This window comes from Cicer arietinum, chromosome 7, assembly GCF_000331145.2.
Source record: "Cicer arietinum cultivar CDC Frontier isolate Library 1 chromosome 7, Cicar.CDCFrontier_v2.0, whole genome shotgun sequence".
Taxonomy (NCBI): Eukaryota; Viridiplantae; Streptophyta; class Magnoliopsida; order Fabales; family Fabaceae; genus Cicer; species Cicer arietinum.
Genome location: NC_021166.2, coordinates 676,599 through 696,255, shown reverse-complemented (window position 1 = coordinate 696,255; position 19,657 = coordinate 676,599). Strand labels below are relative to the sequence as shown.

The window sequence follows — 19,657 nt, the reverse complement described above, 5'->3', positions numbered from 1 at the left end:
AATTTTTTAAAAATATGAAAAAAAATACTCTTTAAACCCTAAAAAATAGATTTTTTTACTGGAACAACGCAATGCTTATTACCTCTCAAACAAATATGAAACGATTACTAAGTGATTGCCTAATTGAATGACAATCGAATATGGAACGACTATCGAATATATAATGACTACTAAGTTATTGTCTAATTGATAGACTTTAAAATAGGAAATAATATTATTAATAAGTATTAATAACAAATAACATTAATAAATAATAAAATATATATAGGTCGATCTGTTAGGCCTAATAGGTTTTTGGCTTAATTGCAGTTTTGGTCCCCCTATTTTACCTGAATCGCGAAAGTAGTCCCTCCATTTTGTTTCTCCCCAGTTTTGGTCCCAAACAGAATTTTGGTCCAAAATTTGATGAAATTTCATTTTTTAAAGCCGTACTACACCGTTTATGATTATGTATTTTAGGTACAATTGTTGGAAATGAGATATTGAGACATGATATGACTTACATAAATGCAAAAAAAAAAATGAAATTTCATGAAGTTTTGTACCAAAGTTCTGCTTGGAGGACCAAAATTGGTGAGAAACAAAATAAGGGGACTACTTTCGCGATTAAACTAAAATAGGAGGACCAAAACTACAATTAAGCCTAGGTTTTTTTGATAATCCTGATCCTAGCCTATTTAAATAAATACGCTTTAAAAATAATTTGAACCTAAACTTTTTATGAATCAGATTTTATAACTCATAAACTCATTTTATGACCTCTCCAAACATAAACTATATTTTTTTTAATATAATTTAAATAGATAGTCAAATACATGGAAAAAAAATATAGACAGGCAAATATTAGTCATAAACTATTATAAGTTGATCGAACCCAACCCATTCACACTAGGTAAAATTGAAAGAAAAAATTTATAAATTATAAATTATTTCAATTAACTTATAAAAAAACATTATACCTCATAAATAGGTATTATGAAAACTTTATAACCTCGTAAATAGCTATCACGAATCAGATTTTATAACTAATAAGCTTATTTTATGACTCCGCCAAACATTATCTATATCGTTTTTTTAAAATATAATTTAAATAGATAGTCAAATACATGGAAAAAAGATATATATAGACAGTCAAATATTAATCATTAATGATCGTACCTATATATGTTGTATAAATGCGTTGTTTGTAAATGAATAAAATCAAATCAGATTCAAAAATTCTTATAAGAACAATGACTTCTCTAATGCTCAAAAGCTTGATACTTATGGTGTTTGTGACACTATCTTTAAAGGCATATGGTAAAATCAGAATTACACAAATTCATGTTCTTCTGTGTTATCACTTTCTGCAAGAGAGTTTAGCAATTGACATTGTTTCAAAATGAGTGAAAGTAAAAGGATATGTTTCATTATGCTATATATATTTTTATTTATTTTGATCATATTATTTCAGGAGACTTACAAGAGTGGTGGTGCATAGCTGATCCAAATGCACCAGATTATGTGGTGCAGGGAGCATTGGATTGGGTTTGCAGTACAACGGGCGGTGCTGCAGATTGCACAAATATACAATGGAACCAACCATGTTACCTTCCAAATACTGTGAAGGACCATGCTTCCTATGCTTTCAACAATTACTATCAGAGGTTTAAGAGCCAAGGAGCCTCTTGTTATTTCAATGGTGCTGCATACCTCACTCCTAATGACCCAAGTAATTCAATTATCTCTTATTATCTTTAAATTATTCCATTTTATTTTTCATAAAAGAATTTCATATCTTTTTTTTCCTTGTTTAATGACAGGCTATGGAGCTTGCATTTTTGATTATATTCCTTGAATGGAGTTTGAAGTCATTTATTTTCTCACGATGAAGACACTGACAAAACCAATAAATTAAAATGTTCTGTCTGCGTCTTTTAAATTCATGTTGTTTTATATCATGACATTATATTCTCTCTTCTGCAAATCTAAATGGTTGACAAGCACACGTCCATTCTTTCTAAAATCTTATTATGTTTCTGCATTATGAATTTCTTTTTGTTTCTAGGCCAATAGTGTCGGGCAAATTTAATATAAAGCCCCAACAAAAATATGTGATATAATTAAATGAAAGTTGGTAAAAAATGATTAACACAATAAAAAAGGTGAAAAAAATCACAAGAAATTAATAATTTATGCATGTAACGAGCATATACAACACACTACAAATATACACATTGTAAAGTAATATATATAAGTCCAACAAGGTTTTAACAACGTGAAGAAAAACCAATAACATTATCGCAACGCCTGCGACGAATAACTGTTTTTGTGAGATATAAAAATCCAAGATCTTTTACGTGAAGAAAATTATCATATTAATTAAAAATTAAACTCGAAATTCCATATGCTAATGGTATACTTTTCTTTTACTAAGCAAAACGTACTACACCCAGACCAAAATTAGATGTTTTTATCTCATCGATCTGTATTTCATTTTATACTTGAAAATTATTCTCATTTCCTTTAATTTGAAGTAATTGAACATTATCCCTTACGGTCTCTATGAGCCTAAATCAACAAATTAATTAACTAATTTTTTTTGGGATCAGATACTATGTACCGCATGTAAATAGGATCTGGTGTGCCAACTAAAGCATATTCAATTGGATGAAACCAATCCCAAAACAAAGTGATTATCACGATTCAAACAAAGATTAAGGCTTTGCAAACCTTTCAAGCATAGACCTTCTCCATTGAACTTTCCAATTCCACATCATGCTGATTTTGTTTCAGGCAATCCTACAATATGTTAACTAACATCAATTAAAATAAAATTAAATAATTTCATTTATTTGATAAGTTCTTAGCAATATTTTCAAATAACTTAAACTATTTATCGTAACTTAAACCATAGGTGAGCATATAAAAACATACTTAAATAAAGTGGTAGTGCTAAGTATGTTGCTTTAAACTGTGTGAATTAATACTACCTAAAAATAGTCTAAGAGCTATTGAATATCAAACTTGTAAATGTGAGTGAGAATAAGTTGGTTTGATATTATATGTTAGTTTTTTCAAGTCCAAGGTACAAAGATTTTCTGCTAAATTATGCAAAAACATACTTAAATATGAGTCTTAGCAACCTTGGTACACAAAGAATCAATTGAAGATGAAATAAAGTAGGAATGCTAGGTAGATTCCTTGAAGCTGCGTGACATTAATACTACTAAAAAATAGACTAAGAGTTATTGAATATCAAACTTGTTAATCTTAGTGAGAATAAGTAGATTTGTTGTTATAACATCTTTAAATACTGAACACAAGTTGTATAGAAAATATCATGGTCAAATTGCTAGTAAAACTCAAATTTACAATGTAGGATACAGGTACCAAGCTATGTAAAAAAGGCTAAGTTTAGAAGGCTATAATTTTCAAATGAAAGTGGACTGCTCATATATAACTAAATCTCTTTTAGTACTCATATATAACTAAATCCCTACTAGTACTCATATTCATATGAATCCCTATACTTCAGGGATATTAAACAAAAACGTAATTTGACAATAGATACAAGTGGGAAATATTTTACCCTTCAAAAGAAAGTAAAATGCTCTAAAAGACAAACTTGAAAGCTCTTGTAAGTTGTACTTAAGCACATAAGAAATCCATTTGGTGTATATCAGCCGATCTAAATTTGACATTGTTTTTTCTGTTACATTTGGTGTATAACAACCGATCTAAAATTGTCAATGTAACAATGTTTAATTGTACTAGTGTGTGTTTAAGCACTACTTACATCCTTTTTTTTAGTTTAGATATTGTCTTTTCTCTCGACGAGTATTTTATATTATTCCCTCAGGTCTTGAATATAAAGAGAGTTTGGTCAACAAATATTAATGTATTTTATTTCAAATTTAGATAAAATATATTTATTCTTGTTAACACTCATTTGCTCTTATATTTGAGACAACATAAAGTGTATGATAATACATATAATTTTAATAAGATTTGTACACCGTTGTGGTTGTTATATAATGTAATCCATAGCACAATATGTGTAATAAGATTTAAGGGTGAAAACTTAAAAATACGAGAAAATAAAATAAAGAAAAATTGAAAGAATCCATTTTCCAAATAACACTCGTATATATTGTAAATATGGATATTATACGGTACAATTGTAAGTTGGTATTATCAAATTAATTATTCAAAGTAAAGTAATTTTTAACAATTAGTGTGGGAAACTATTACAAACCGTTATCATATATTTATTTAAAAAATAATAAAAAGAAAAATGTTTGTGTATGATGTTTCTAAAATATTTCCTTTCTTGACCCCTTAATTTGTTTGAATTCTCTCACTTCATTCCTCATCTCATCTCATGGCCACTCAAACCCTTGCTCCGCCCAAGATCCTCCGCCGCCACCAAATTCAGAATTGATTATTGTTTAATAAGAATAATTTGATTATATTAATTGTAATATATATATAATTTTTAAATTTATAATTTTATATATATGAATAAGTATATGTGTGAGCGAAAAAACCTGAACCCGTTGCGGGTAGAGATGAGGTTTCAATTTTATACCCACAAAAAAACGGGGACGGGTGAGGATTTTTTCCGATTAGTTGGATGCGTGACAAAAATCCATTCTCGTCCCGCCCCATTGCCATGTCTAGTCTAAAGCGTATTTTCTAAATTTTAATTTTACATCACTAAATTAGTATAATTGATGTCATATAATATTTATTTTTTCAATTGATTTAATATTGTTGAGACAATATTAAATTTAAAATATATTTATATGTTTTAATTTTAAAAATATTAAAATATGAGATGTTTTATCAAGTACATTTTTTTTTAAAAAAATTTGGTTAAGTAAAAATTTTGTTTTTCATAGAGGTCTAAATCAGTTGTTTTAAAAATATTTTTTAAATTAATATTTTTGTTTTAATTTTTTATTATATTTTTATTTATTTAATTTATTTGATTTTAACTAATTTTTTTTTTCCAGTTGGTAGGGCTAGAGATAGAGACAGAGAAGCGGTGGGAAGAATACATGTGACTGTGAATTGTCGTCGTCTATGGAGAAATGATTGCATAGGAAAAAATTTATCTCACAACATAGCGTAGAAACGAAGATTTATGGTGTATTAATTACGACGTAATAATTATTAATTATTATGGTGTATTATTTATAGTGTATTAATTATTTAACAGTGTATTAATTATTGATTATTTAATGGTATATTTATAGTGTATTAATTATTAACTATTTATGATATATTATTGGTTTAATTGCAGTTTTGATCCCTATTTTAGGTGGATCCTGAAAGTAGTTCATGTTTTATTTGTCGCCAGTTTTGATTTCCAAACAGAATTTTGGTCCAAAATTTAATAAAATTTAATTTTTTTTGCATATATTTAAACCACGTCATGTCTTAAGATCTCGTGCTGCAACAATTATACGTGAAATTTATAATCAAAACTGGGGTAGTGCAGCTTTAAAAATGACACTTCTTCAAATTTTGAACCAAAATTTTGTTTCAGACGAAAACTAATAAGAAATAAAATGGGAGGATTATTTTCATGATTCAGGTAAAATAGGGGAACCAAAAGTGCAATTAACCATATATTATTATTTAAAATATTTATGGTGTATTACTTCTGGTATTATATTTTAAAAAAATGGTGTGTATTGGAAATCTTTCTTAGAAAGTTTTAAAGTTTTACGCAAACACCTTATGTACCGGAAAATTTTAAGTCTTTCCAATGAAGTTTTCTGTTAGTACATTTTTTCACTTTTGTACTAGATTTTTTTTTAAAGTTTTCCGGTAAAAACCTTCCGGAAAACTTAAAAAAAGTTTTCCGAAAATAAGGTGTATAGCAAAATTGTTCAAAAAAGTTTACCGAAAGTTACTAGAAATCTTTGTTATAACTCCGGAAAAAATAAAATGATAAAAAAAAAAAACTTTGAATTGGAAAAATTGTAACAAAAGAAAAAAACAAATTAAGGATATAATTGATATTTTCATAAAATTATGGGGTATAGATATAGAAATGAGGGTACAAGGTAAAATTTTCTTCAATCCAACACAAAAACGAATTTTAAAATGCGATCTAAAGTAGAGATGATAACATAATCTACTTCTGCGGGTACCCATTCGAATCTGTCTTGATTTGGATATAGAAAATCCGCTCAAATTGGATGCGGCTGTGAATTTTCCCAATATTGATATCTAAAAGTCTGGTCTGACCTGAAAACCTATTTAAAATCCTTATTCATATTAAAACATTTAAATGTTATATCAAGTTACATGCTCTATTCATACCAATTTACATGATGTTCTACCCATACCAATGTACATATGTTTATATATTAAACAAAAAATAATTATTCTAACAAAATAATTTTTTAAAAATATGAAAAAAAATACTCTTTAAACCCTAAAAAATAGATTTTTTTACTGGAACAACGCAATGCTTATTACCTCTCAAACAAATATGAAACGATTACTAAGTGATTGCCTAATTGAACGACAATCCAATATGGAACGACTATCGAATATATAATGACTACTAAGTTATTGTCTAATTGATAGACTTTAAAATAAGAAATAATATTATTAATAAGTATTAATAACTAATAACATTAATAAATAATAAAATATATATATGTCAATCTGTTAGGCCTAATAGGTTTTTGGCTTAATTGCAGTTTTGGTCCCCCTATGTTACCTGAATCGCGAAAGTAGTCCCCCCATTTTGTTTCTCCCCGGTTTTAGTCCCAAACAGAATTTTGGTCCAAAATTTGATGAAATTTCATTTTTTAAAGCCGTACTACAACATTTATGATCATGTATTTTAGGTACAATTGTTGGAAACGAGATCTTGAGACATGATATGACTTACATAAATGCAAAAAAAAAAAAAATGAAATTTCATAAAGTTTTGGACCAAAATTCTGCTTGGAGGACCAAAACTGATGAGAAACAAAATGAGGGGACTACTTTCGCGATTGAACTAAAATACGAGGACCAAAACTGCAATTAAGCCTAGGTTTTTTTGATAAGCCTAATCCTAGCCTATTTAAATAAATACGCTTTAAAAATAATTTGAGCCTAACCTTTTTATTAAATAGGTCAGACCAGACCATAAACAGGGCAAACCATAGGCCCTTGACGGATGGCCTAACCTATTTCCATCCCTACTTGTCCCGCCTCATTGCCATGTCTAGTCTAAAGCTTATTTTCTAAATTTTAATTTGACATCACTAAATTAATATAATTGATATAATGTAATATTTCTTTTTTAATTGATTTAATATTGTTGAGACCATATTAAATTTAGAAAATATTTATATGTTTTAATTTTAAAGGATTTTGATTAAGTAAAAGTTTTGTTTTTCATAGAGGCCTAAATCGGTTGCTTTAGTGGCCAAACTCACTCATAATCAGGACGGTTTGTTTTAGGTTTGATAGAAAAATCAGGGATTCAGAGTTCAACTCAACTCAAATGAAATTGATAGCTATTATGAATCAGATTTTATAACTCATAAACTCATTTTATGACCTCGCCAAACATAAACTATATTTTTTTTAATATAATTTAAATAGATAGTCAAATACATGGAAAAAAAATATAGACAGGCAAATATTAGTCATAAACTATTATAAGTTGATCGAACCCAACCCATTCACACTAGGTAAAATTGAAAGAAAAAATTTATAAATTATAAATTATTTCAATTAACTTATAAAAAAACATTATACCTCATAAATAGGTATTATGAAAACTTTATAACCTCGTAAATAGCTATCACGAATCAGATTTTATAACTAATAAGCTTATTTTATGACTCCGCCAAACATTATCTATATCGTTTTTTTAAAATATAATTTAAATAGATAGTCAAATACATGGAAAAAAGATATATATAGACAGTCAAATATTAATCATTAATGATCGTACCTATATATGTTGTATAAATGCGTTGTTTGTAAATGAATAAAATCAAATCAGATTCAAAAATTCTTATAAGAACAATGACTTCTCTAATGCTCAAAAGCTTGATACTTATGGTGTTTGTGACACTATCTTTAAAGGCATATGGTAAAATCAGAATTACACAAATTCATGTTCTTCTGTGTTATCACTTTCTGCAAGAGAGTTTAGCAATTGACATTGTTTCAAAATGAGTGAAAGTAAAAGGATATGTTTCATTATGCTATATATATTTTTATTTATTTTGATCATATTATTTCAGGAGACTTACAAGAGTGGTGGTGCATAGCTGATCCAAATGCACCAGATTATGTGGTGCAGGGAGCATTGGATTGGGTTTGCAGTACAACGGGCGGTGCTGCAGATTGCACAAATATACAATGGAACCAACCATGTTACCTTCCAAATACTGTGAAGGACCATGCTTCCTATGCTTTCAACAATTACTATCAGAGGTTTAAGAGCCAAGGAGCCTCTTGTTATTTCAATGGTGCTGCATACCTCACTCCTAATGACCCAAGTAATTCAATTATCTCTTATTATCTTTAAATTATTCCATTTTATTTTTCATAAAAGAATTTCATATCTTTTTTTTCCTTGTTTAATGACAGGCTATGGAGCTTGCATTTTTGATTATATTCCTTGAATGGAGTTTGAAGTCATTTATTTTCTCACGATGAAGACACTGACAAAACCAATAAATTAAAATGTTCTGTCTGCGTCTTTTAAATTCATGTTGTTTTATATCATGACATTATATTCTCTCTTCTGCAAATCTAAATGGTTGACAAGCACACGTCCATTCTTTCTAAAATCTTATTATGTTTCTGCATTATGAATTTCTTTTTGTTTCTAGGCCAATAGTGTCGGGCAAATTTAATATAAAGCCCCAACAAAAATATGTGATATAATTAAATGAAAGTTGGTAAAAAATGATTAACACAATAAAAAAGGTGAAAAAAATCACAAGAAATTAATAATTTATGCATGTAACGAGCATATACAACACACTACAAATATACACATTGTAAAGTAATATATATAAGTCCAACAAGGTTTTAACAACGTGAAGAAAAACCAATAACATTATCGCAACGCCTGCGACGAATAACTGTTTTTGTGAGATATAAAAATCCAAGATCTTCTTTTTTCCACCTCATAATAAATAAATAAATAAAAGCATATTTTGATAATATCATTAGTGAAATTAAATTTTGTTATATCAGTTTATATGGAAATGTTATATCAATTACTTGTTCAATATAAAATCAAACGTTGTAATAAATAGTTAATTATAAAATTGGTTAAAATAAATCAAAATTGAAAATAGATTTATTACATCGGATAAATTTGAATCAATATAACAAGTCATATTCAAAGTTTAACTAACTTTAGTATTCCCTTCATTATAGTAATTAATAGATTAACTAAATATCAATTGAATTGTAACATTGTCACAACAAATAAATAAAACCAGAACACTAATGTAATTATAGGCAGAATCAAATTGAACATGCCCCAACCGAATGAGTAACATGATGGTATCAAGTATATTGATAATATATTATACTTAACATGAAAACACAAATAATTATTGTTCGAAGACCAAATAATTTAACGGAATCATGACATCTATACATGATATCAAACATTAGTAAAGAAGCAATACATGAAACAATACAATACTATAGCATAAAAAAAAGTCGTTAACGACATGAAAATAATAGAACATTACCCGCACATGGCACATCCACCATGGTCGACCGCTACACTTTTGACAATGCAAATGCATCTTTTGTTTATCTGTTCTAAAGGACTAATGTCTGCAATCCTTTCAACTACAAAAGCATTCACATTACTCTCCATTAGAAAATTATCATATTAATTAAAAATTAAACTCAAAATTCCATATGCTAATGGTATACTTTTCTTTTACTAAGCAAAACGTACTACACCCAGACCAAAATTAGATGTTTTTATCTCATCGATCTGTATTTCATTTTATACTTGAAAATTATTCTCATTTCCTTTAATTTGAAGTAATTGAACATTATCCCTTACGGTCTCTATGAGCCTAAATCAACAAATTAATTAACTAATTTTTTTTTGGATCAGATACTATGTACCGCATGTAAATAGGATCTGGTGTGCCAACTAAAGCATATTCAATTGGATGAAACCAATCCCAAAACAAAGTGATTATCACGATTCAAACAAAGATTAAGGCTTTGTAAACCTTTCAAGCATAGACCTTCTCCATTGAACTTTCCAATTCCACATCATGCTGATTTTGTTTCAGGCAATCCTACAATATGTTAACTAACATCAATTAAAATAAAATAAAATAATTTAATTTATTTGATAAGTTCTTAGCAATATTTTCAAATAACTTAAACTATTTATCGTAACTTAAACCATAGGTGAGTATACAAAAACATACTTAAATACTTGTTTTAGCAACATTGGTACACAAATGATCAATCGAAGATGAAATAAAGTGGTAGTGCTAAGTATGTTGCTTTAAACTGTGTGAATTAATACTACCTAAAAACAGTCTAAGAGCTATTGAATATCAAACTTGTAAATGTGAGTGAGAATAAGTTGGTTTGATATTATATGTTAGTCTTTTCAAGTCTAAGGTACAAAGATTTTCTGCTAAATTATGCAAAAACATACTTAAATATGAGTCTTAGCAACCTTGGTACACAAAGAATCAATTGAAGATGAAATAAAGTAGGAATGCTAGGTAGATTCCTTGAAGCTGCGTGACATTAATACTACTAAAAAATAGACTAAGAGTTATTGAATATCAAACTTGTTAATCTTAGTGAGAATAAGTTGATTTGTTGTTATAACATCTTTAAATACTGAACACATAATTGTCAATAAAATTCAATAAAATTCTAGCATAAAATAAAATTATAAAATTCAAGCATCAAAATAAAATTATGTGTGCTGATAAATTTAAAATATTATCTTTGTCGTTTTATTCTTTTTTATAAAAAATGATAAATACATAAATCTATTTTGATGTTTTTTTTTTCTATAAATAACATAATAAATAAATTTGTACAAAATTTAAAATTTGATATTCAACTTAATAATTTTCGTATTTCATAATAATTTACTAATGATTTAGATGACTTTTTTAATAGATGTTTAATAACAATATGGATTTATAATTTTCTTTTTCCGGTGCTAAATCCGAAGGTTTTTTTTGAAGGAAAAGGCTATCGGGCTTACTTTTAAATTCTTAACAAAACAAGGCATTTTTGTTTGAAGAGGAAATAAGTAAAAAGAAATAAATTATTCTTTAGTCTCTTAATTTTTTTTTCTTTTAAATACTTTTAATTTTATTTTAGTCCATTATGAATGATTAGGGTGTTTGATTCATCATATTAAAAAAATAAGTTTAAATAATTAATCTTTGACCAAAAAATTTAAATAATTCATTGTATCTACCGTTGCATTTATTGTCCCTAAAAAAATGTTGCATTGATTGTTTGCATAAGAGAAAATAACTTTTGAAGTGTTAACACGTAAACATTTTAATATTGTTATAGAATGAATTTAATTTATTTTATAATGTGAATCAATTATAATGTTGGTATCATTAATTGTTTTTGATTTTATATATAATTATTTTTAAAGTTTTATATATAACTATAAATGATGATAAATTATTGATATTATAAAATATTTTATATTGACGGTATATGATAATTAATCTCTTATAGAATATAACTTTATTTGATATAATTAGTTGATAGTGGTAATTAAGCTAATTCATGAGTAGTTGGTGATAATATATTTAATAAAATTATCAGTTCAATTAACTTAAAAATATAAAATGATATAAAAAAACACTCTTACATAAAAGTAAATATAATCAATTAAAGCTTAAAATATTTTAAAAGTAGTATTTTAAAATTTACAAATCTAACATATTTTTTTTAAATATTTTATTTAAATTAAAATAAATTATTTACTTTGAAATATTAAATATTTTAAATTTAAGTTATTTATAAATAGTTTAAAATTATAATAATACATTATTTATTAGTTAGATATATTTTTATTTATTTGTTTAGTTTATTTAATTATTTGAAATTATAATAAATAAATTATAAAGAGTAAAAAACAAGTTGAGTTACAATCATAAGATTAGGGGTGTTCTTGGGTAAAGATAACCCGCAAACCTGATTATCAAAATCAATTCAACTCAATTTTGATTTAACTCATTTAAGTTTGTATTGAACCCGAACTTATTCATTTAAACCCAATTATATTCGATTCTGGTAACAAATTTAACATTTTGAACCACGATCCAGCAAACCTATCCGATTGACGTGGCAAATTATATATTATAAACTACTTAAATTAATTAATCAAAAAAATTTATAAACTCATAAATAACTTATATGACGTAAGCAAATATGGAAAATTAGTTAGTAAAATAGGTATTCAAATACATAAAAAAAACATTCTAAACTCATAAAATCTATTTTTTTAATATAATTTAAATATACATGGAAATAAATATAGATAGTCAAATATTAGTCATAATGATGGTACCTATATATGTTGTATAAATATATTGTTTGTTAATGAATAAAATCATATCCTAATCATAATTTCTTATAAGAACAATGACTTCTCTAATGCATAAAAGTTTGATACTTATGGTCTTTGCGACACTATCTTTAAAGGCATATGGTAAAATCAGCGTAACATAAATGAATGTTCTGCTATGTTTATGATATATTAATTAGAAGGCAAAGACAATTGAAATAATATATTTGATTTGATAAATTTCAGGAGACTTACAGCAGTGGTGCATAGCAGATGCGCAGGCACCAGATTATGCGGTGCAGAAAGCAATGGATACGCTTTGTAGTAAAACGGGAATAGCAGATTGCACAAACATACAATTGAATCATCCTTGTTACCTTCCAAATACTGTGAAGGATCATGCTTCCTATGTTTTCAACAGTTACTATCAGAGGTTTAAGCACAAAGGAGCCTCTTGTTATTTCGGTGCTGCTGGAATAACCACTACTAATGACCCAAGTAATTCAATTATTTTACTTATCTTTAAATTATCCCTTTTTATTTTTTATAAAACAATTTCATATCTTTTTTTTTTTCTTTGTTTAATGACAGGTCATGGATCTTGCAAGTTTGAGTATATTCCTTGATTGAAGTTTGGAGTTATTTCATTTCTCAAGTCTGCATTAAATTCAAGTTGTTTTATATTATGACATTTAAGTTTTTCTCTTCTACAATCTAAATGGTTGACAAATATTACCTCCCAGCAGTGTTTTAATTTTAAAAACTATTCCTAAAAAGCATAAATTGAAAGAAAAAAAAAAGTATTGTTTATTTAAATTTTAAATATCATTAAAAACTTATAAACAACCTTTTTGACTTATTACTGTTTTTGTTGTCTCTTCTTCTCAATCATAGAACGAAATGATTTAGAGTTAGTTTTTAGTTTTAATTCTCTCCTCTACATCAATTTTTTATTTATTTATATTTTTATTTAAAAACTGGTTTTCACATAAACCTATTTTCTATTTGTTTTTTTCTTTGTGTTATCTCGCTGATTAAGTGCACGTTTGATATTTTCATCTCATTACAATATTTATTTTATTCAGATTCATATATTAACCTTAATCCAATATAGACAAATTCAATTAATGACTTCAACATTCTAAACGTTGCATTTTAATATGCATAAATGAATAATGAACTATAACTGAAATTTAAAAATTTAATCTATAACTATAATCATGAAAATATAAATAAATTAAACTTAAATATTTTCTAATGATAAATAGTGTTAATCAAACAAAATTAATTATAGTTCGTGTAGTTTTTAATATGTATAATTTACAATTGAACTAAATATAATATCATAAAATCATGACTTCGAATGTATTTGGTGATTATCCATTCTAAAACACAAAATAGCATATAACCGAAGCACCAAATAACCTCTTATTTGGTCCTAGGAAAAAAATGCACAAATTCAATAAATTTAATTAGTCAAGTAATACATTGATTACACATTTATTTATTCCTTCAAAATTGTTCAATTCAAACAAGGATGAATCTTATTGCAAATTGTACTCATTTTTATCCCGATTATTTTAAAAAAATATTAATTTTAACTAATTCTTTAATAACAATTATTTGTCATGTGTATTATTTTTATAATAAATTATAATTATTCTCATTTTTGTTTAAAAGATATAAAAAATATATTAATTTTAACTAATTCTTTAATAACAATTATTTGTCATGTGTATTATTTTTATAATAAATTATAATTATTCTCATTTTTGTTTAAAAGATATAAAAAATATATTAATTTTAACTAATTAATTAGTGATAAATATTTATCTTGTGTATCGATTGTACATTTCCACAGCTTCTTTAGTGATTGATTTTCAAAAAGATGTGAAAAAATTAAAGTATAAAAAAAATAATAGTTTGGACATTATAACTATTTTCATTTTTATTATAGTATAAAAAATTATAATTTGTGTTTCTTTGTTCTCCATTTTACTCTCGGGTATGTTTTTTTAATCAATTATATAACTGATATAATATGATTGTTCTTATTTTTATTTAGAAGATATTAAAAAAAATTAATTAATTAATTAATGGCAAACCTTAATCATTTGTATAAATTATATATTCCGAGAACTTCTTTAACTTATTTCCAAAAAAAACTAACATGAAAGAATTAAAGTGTAAAAAATTATAATTAATGTAATATAATTGTCTTATTTTTATGTTGATGATATTAAAATATAAAAAAAAAATAATAGTTTGGACATTATAACTATTCTCATTTTTATTATAGTATCAAAAATTATAGTTTGTGTTTCTTTAAGTGTTCTCCATTTTACTATCGGGTACGTTTTTTTAATCAATTATATAATTAATATAATATGATTATTCTTATTTTTATTTAAAAGATATAAAAAAAAAAATTTAACTAATTAATTAAGGCTAGAAGTAGAGACCGAAAAGCTACAGGAAGAATACGCGTGACTTTGAATCTCCGTAGTTTATGGAGAAAGAATTGCTCAAGAAAAGATTTATCCGACAACATTGCGTAGAAACGACGAATTATAGTGTATTAATTATGATGTGTTAATTATTAATTATTATGGTGTATCTAGGGTGTATTATTTATAGTGTATTAATTAATTAATGGTGTATTAATTATTGATTATTTAATGATATATTTATAGTGTATTAATTATTTATAATATATTATTGGTTTAATTGTAGTTTTGGTCCCCTATTTTAGCTGGATCGTGAAAGCAGTCCTCAAATTTATTTCTCCCCAGTTATGATTCCCAAACAGATAAAATTTCATTTTTTTTTTGGCGTTTATTTAAGTCACATAATGTCTCAAGATCTCATGTTGCAACAATTGTACGTTAAATCTATGATCATAACTAGTGTAAGTGTAGTGCAGCTTTAAAAATGATATTTCTTCAAATTTTGAACCAAAATTCTGTTTGGGACAAAAACTGAGGAGAAATAAAATGGGGGGACTACTTTCTGATTCAGCTAAAATAGGGGACTAAAAGTGAAATTAAACCTATATTATTATTTAAAATATTTATGGTGCATTACTTATGGTATTTTTTGCGTTTTTAAAATATTTCTTAGAAAGTTTTAATGTTTTACGCAAACACCTTATGTACGGGAAAACTTTAAACCTTTCCAATGAAATTTTCTGTTAGTACAATTTTTTCACTTTTGTACCGAAATTTTTTTTGAAGTTTTTCGGTAAAAGCCTTCTAAATTTTAATTTGACATCACGAAATTAATATAATTGATATCTAATATTTCTTTCTTAATGGATTTAATATTTTTAAGACAATATTAAATTTAGAAAATATTTCTATGTTTTAATTTTAAAGGATTTTGATTAAGTAAAAGTTTTGTCTTTCATAAAGCCTTAAATCGGTTGCTTTAGTGGCCAAACTCACTCATAATCAGGGTGTTTTGTTTTAGGTTTGATCGAAAAATCAGGGGTTGAGAGTTCAACTCAACTCAAATGAAATTGATAACTTTTATGAATCAGATTTTATAACTCATAAACTCATTTTATGATCTCGCCAAACATAAACTATATTTTTTTTAAATATAATTTAAATAGATAATCAAATACATGGAAAAAAAATATAGACAATCAAATATTAGTCATAAACTATTATAAATTGATCGAACCCAACCCATATGCACACTAGGTAAAATTGAAATAAAAAAAATTATAAATTATAAATTATTTTAATTAACTTATAAAAAACATTATACGTCATAAATAGGTATTATGAAAACTTTATAACCTCGTAAATAGCTATCACGAATCAGATTTTATAACTCATAAGCTTATTTTATGACTCCACTAAACATTATCTATATCCTTTTTTTTAAATATAATTTAAATAGATAGTCAAATACATGGAAAAAATATATACATATATAGACAGTCAAATATTAATCATTAATGATTGTACCTATATATGTTGTATAAATGTGTTGTTTGTAAATGAATAAAATAAAATAAGATTCATATATTCTTATAAGAACAATGACTTGTGTAATATTCAAAAGTTTGATACTTATGGTGTTTGCGACACTGTCTTTAAAGGCATATGGTAAAATTAGCATTACACAAATTCATGTTCTTCTGTGTTATCACTTTCTACAAGAGAGTTTACCAATTGACATTGTTTCAAAATGAGTTAAATTAAAAGGATATGTTGCATTATGCTATATATATTTTATTTATTTATTTATTTTAATCATATTATTTCAGGAGACTTACAAGAGTGGTGCATAGCTGATCCGCAGGCACCAGATTATGCGGTGCAGGAAGCATTAGATTGGGCTTGCAGTAAAATGGGTGGTGATGCAGATTGCATAAATATACAATGGAACCAACCATGTTATATTCCAAATACTGTGAAGGACCATGCTTCCTATGCTTTCAACAATTACTATCAGAGGTTTAAGAGCCAAGGAGCCTCTTGTTATTTCAATGCTGCTGCATACCTCACTACTAATGACCCAAGTAATTCAATTATCTCTTATTATCTTTAAATTATTCCATTTTATTTTTTATAAAACAATTTCTTATCTTTTTTTTCTTTGTTTAATGACAGGCTATGGATCTTGCATTTTTAATTATATTCCTTGAATGGAGTTTGGAGTCATTTATCTTCTCACGGTGAAGACACTGACGAAATCAATAAATTAAAATGTTTTGTCTGTGTCTTTTAAATTCATGTTGTTTCATATCATCACATTAAATTTTCTCTTCTACAAATCTAAATGGTTGACAAGCACACGTCCATTCTTTCTAAAATCTCATTATGTTTCTGCATTATGAATTTTTCTCTCTTAATATTTTTGAGACCCCATAGTACTTTTAAAAAAAATTGGATCATGTGTTTTTGACTGCCAGAACTAGCACAGGTTAATGTCGGTCGTACTAAATCCATCCTTGTATATAAAACCAAAAAAAAAGTGATATAATTAAATGAATGTTCGTAAAAAATAATTAACACAATTAAAAAGGTGAAAAAAATCTTATAAAAAGGACAAGAAAAGGATTGTAATATTTTATGTATGTACACACTTATACACATTGTGAGGTAATATATATAAGTCCAACAAGGTTTTAAAAACCGAGACCAAGAAAACAACCGCAAGGAAAAGGTAAAGGTATGTATAGCAGTTTTTTTTTTACGGTTTTTTTCCGTTTTAACAACATGAAGAAAAACCAATAACATTATCGCAACGCCTGCGACGAATAACTGTTTTTGTGAGATATAAAAATCCAAGATCTTATTTTATCCACCTCATAATGAATAAAAAAACATATTTTGATAATGTCATTAGTGCAATTAAATTTTGATATATCAGTTTATATGGACATGTTATATTACTTGTTCAATATAAAATCAAACGTTGTAATAAATAGTTAATTATAAAATTGGTTAAAATAAATCAAAATTCAAAATTGATTTATTACATCGGATAAATTTGAATCAATCTAACAAGTCATATTCAAAGTTTAACTAAATTTAGTATTCCCTTCATTATAGTAATTAATAGATTAACTAAATATCAATTCAATTGTAACATTGTCACAACAAATAAATAAAACCAGAACACTAATGTAATTATAGGCAGAATCGAATTGAACATGCCCCAACCGAATGAGTAACATGGTGGTATCAAGTATATTGATAATATATTATACTTAACATGAAAACACAAATAATTATTGTTGGAAGACCAAATAATTTAACGGAATTATTACATCTATACATGATATCAAACATTAGTAAAGAAGCAATATATGAAACAATACAATACTATAGCATAAAAAAAAAAAACCGTTAACGACATGAAAATAATAGGACATTATCCGCACATGGCACATCCACCATGGTCGATCGCTACACTTTTGACAATGCAAATGCATCTTTTGTTTATCTGTTCTAAAGGACTAACGTTTGCAATCCTTTCAACTGCAAAAACATTCACATTACGTTCCACATTACTCTCCATCAGGAAATTATCATACTAATTAAAAATTAAACTAGGGATTCCATATGCTAATGGTATACTTTTCTTTTACTAAGCAAAACAAAAAATATTAAATACGAATATAAGAAATATAATGATAAAGAAATCTTATTGTTACTAATGTACTACACCCAGACAAAAATGAGACATTTTTATCTCATCGATCTGTATTTTATTTTATACTTGATAATTATTCTCATTTCCTTTAATTTAAAGTAATTGAACATCATCCCTTACGGTCTCTATGATCCTAAATCAACAAATTAATTAACTAAATTTTTTTGGGATCACATACTATGTACGGCATGTAAATAGTGAAGTAACAATGTCGATTTACAAGAAATGGGGGTTTGAATTGTAAATATGCCTTTTAAAAATTCCTGTTAAAATTTAAGAAAATAACTCAAGAATGATCTTAGTTATGAAACAGAAAACGGAGAACGTTCTTGGTTTATGTTATAAAACAGAGAACGTTCTTAAATTAGCAGAAAATTAGTTTCTATTTTATCTTAAATGATTAATGCAGTATAATAAAGAAGGAGATAGGAAAGAGAATACCACACAAAGATTTATCCTGGTTCACCCAACGTGGGTTACGTCCAGTAGATCAACCTTGATCTATTTCTTTCTTAATTACTTTCCACCCAGAAAGCAATTACAACACCTATCTAACCTTGATAGGAAGCAATCTTAAACAAACTATAAAGAAACTCTTATAGTTTGAGTTTTTACAAATGATTGAATTTGACAGAATCTGGTATTGCTCAACTCTTGTTTGAGAATAGATTCTTTACAGAGAATTTAATGACAATTTCGCAGCTGGTATGTGAGTTAGCAGCAGTAACAGTTTCGCGAATTGCAGAAAGTGATGAGTTTTTGCAGAATTTCAAGCTTAAGTGAGATTGTATATTGTTGGTTACTTAGCACTTGAATTTCTTGCCTTCATACTAGATTGAATCCCTCTATTTATAAGCTGAGAATGCACTGGATAAGTACGAAATAGCTGTTGGAGAGGCCATGCTTTTTTGACTAAAACATTATTTT

The 19,657-nt window shown here is 26.4% G+C and overlaps 2 protein-coding genes across 2 annotated transcripts; both read left to right on the top strand.

The window, feature by feature from the left end:
- The first annotated feature begins 1,232 nt into the window (after nt 1–1,232).
- LOC105852448 (glucan endo-1,3-beta-D-glucosidase-like) lies at nt 1,233–8,633 on the top strand. Its single transcript, XM_073370898.1, has 4 exons — nt 1,233–1,299; nt 1,454–1,711; nt 8,250–8,507; nt 8,599–8,633. The coding sequence occupies exons 1-4, from the start codon at nt 1,233–1,235 to the stop codon at nt 8,631–8,633; spliced, it is 618 nt and encodes a 205-aa protein (XP_073226999.1).
- Nucleotides 8,634–16,607: 7,974 nt separating this feature from the next.
- On the top strand, nt 16,608–17,216 carry LOC140921077 (glucan endo-1,3-beta-glucosidase 12-like). The gene is made up of 3 exons (XM_073370897.1): nt 16,608–16,674; nt 16,836–17,090; nt 17,182–17,216. Exons 1-3 carry the CDS (start codon nt 16,608–16,610, stop codon nt 17,214–17,216), a joined length of 357 nt encoding a protein of 118 aa, XP_073226998.1.
- Nucleotides 17,217–19,657: the final 2,441 nt, after the last annotated feature.

Bases quoted from the DNA above. Each gene is read 5' to 3' on its own strand.
- LOC140921077 (XM_073370897.1), top strand. From the start codon at position 16,608: ATGACTTGTGTAATATTCAAAAGTTTGATACTTATGGTGTTTGCGACA. The intron at 16,675-16,835 runs GTAAAATTAGCA...ATATTATTTCAG, and splicing joins ACTGTCTTTAAAGGCATATG to GAGACTTACAAGAGTGGTGC. The intron at 17,091-17,181 runs GTAATTCAATTA...GTTTAATGACAG, and splicing joins CCTCACTACTAATGACCCAA to GCTATGGATCTTGCATTTTT.
- LOC105852448 (XM_073370898.1), top strand. From the start codon at position 1,233: ATGACTTCTCTAATGCTCAAAAGCTTGATACTTATGGTGTTTGTGACA. The intron at 1,712-8,249 runs GTAATTCAATTA...ATATTATTTCAG, and splicing joins CCTCACTCCTAATGACCCAA to GAGACTTACAAGAGTGGTGG. The intron at 8,508-8,598 runs GTAATTCAATTA...GTTTAATGACAG, and splicing joins CCTCACTCCTAATGACCCAA to GCTATGGAGCTTGCATTTTT.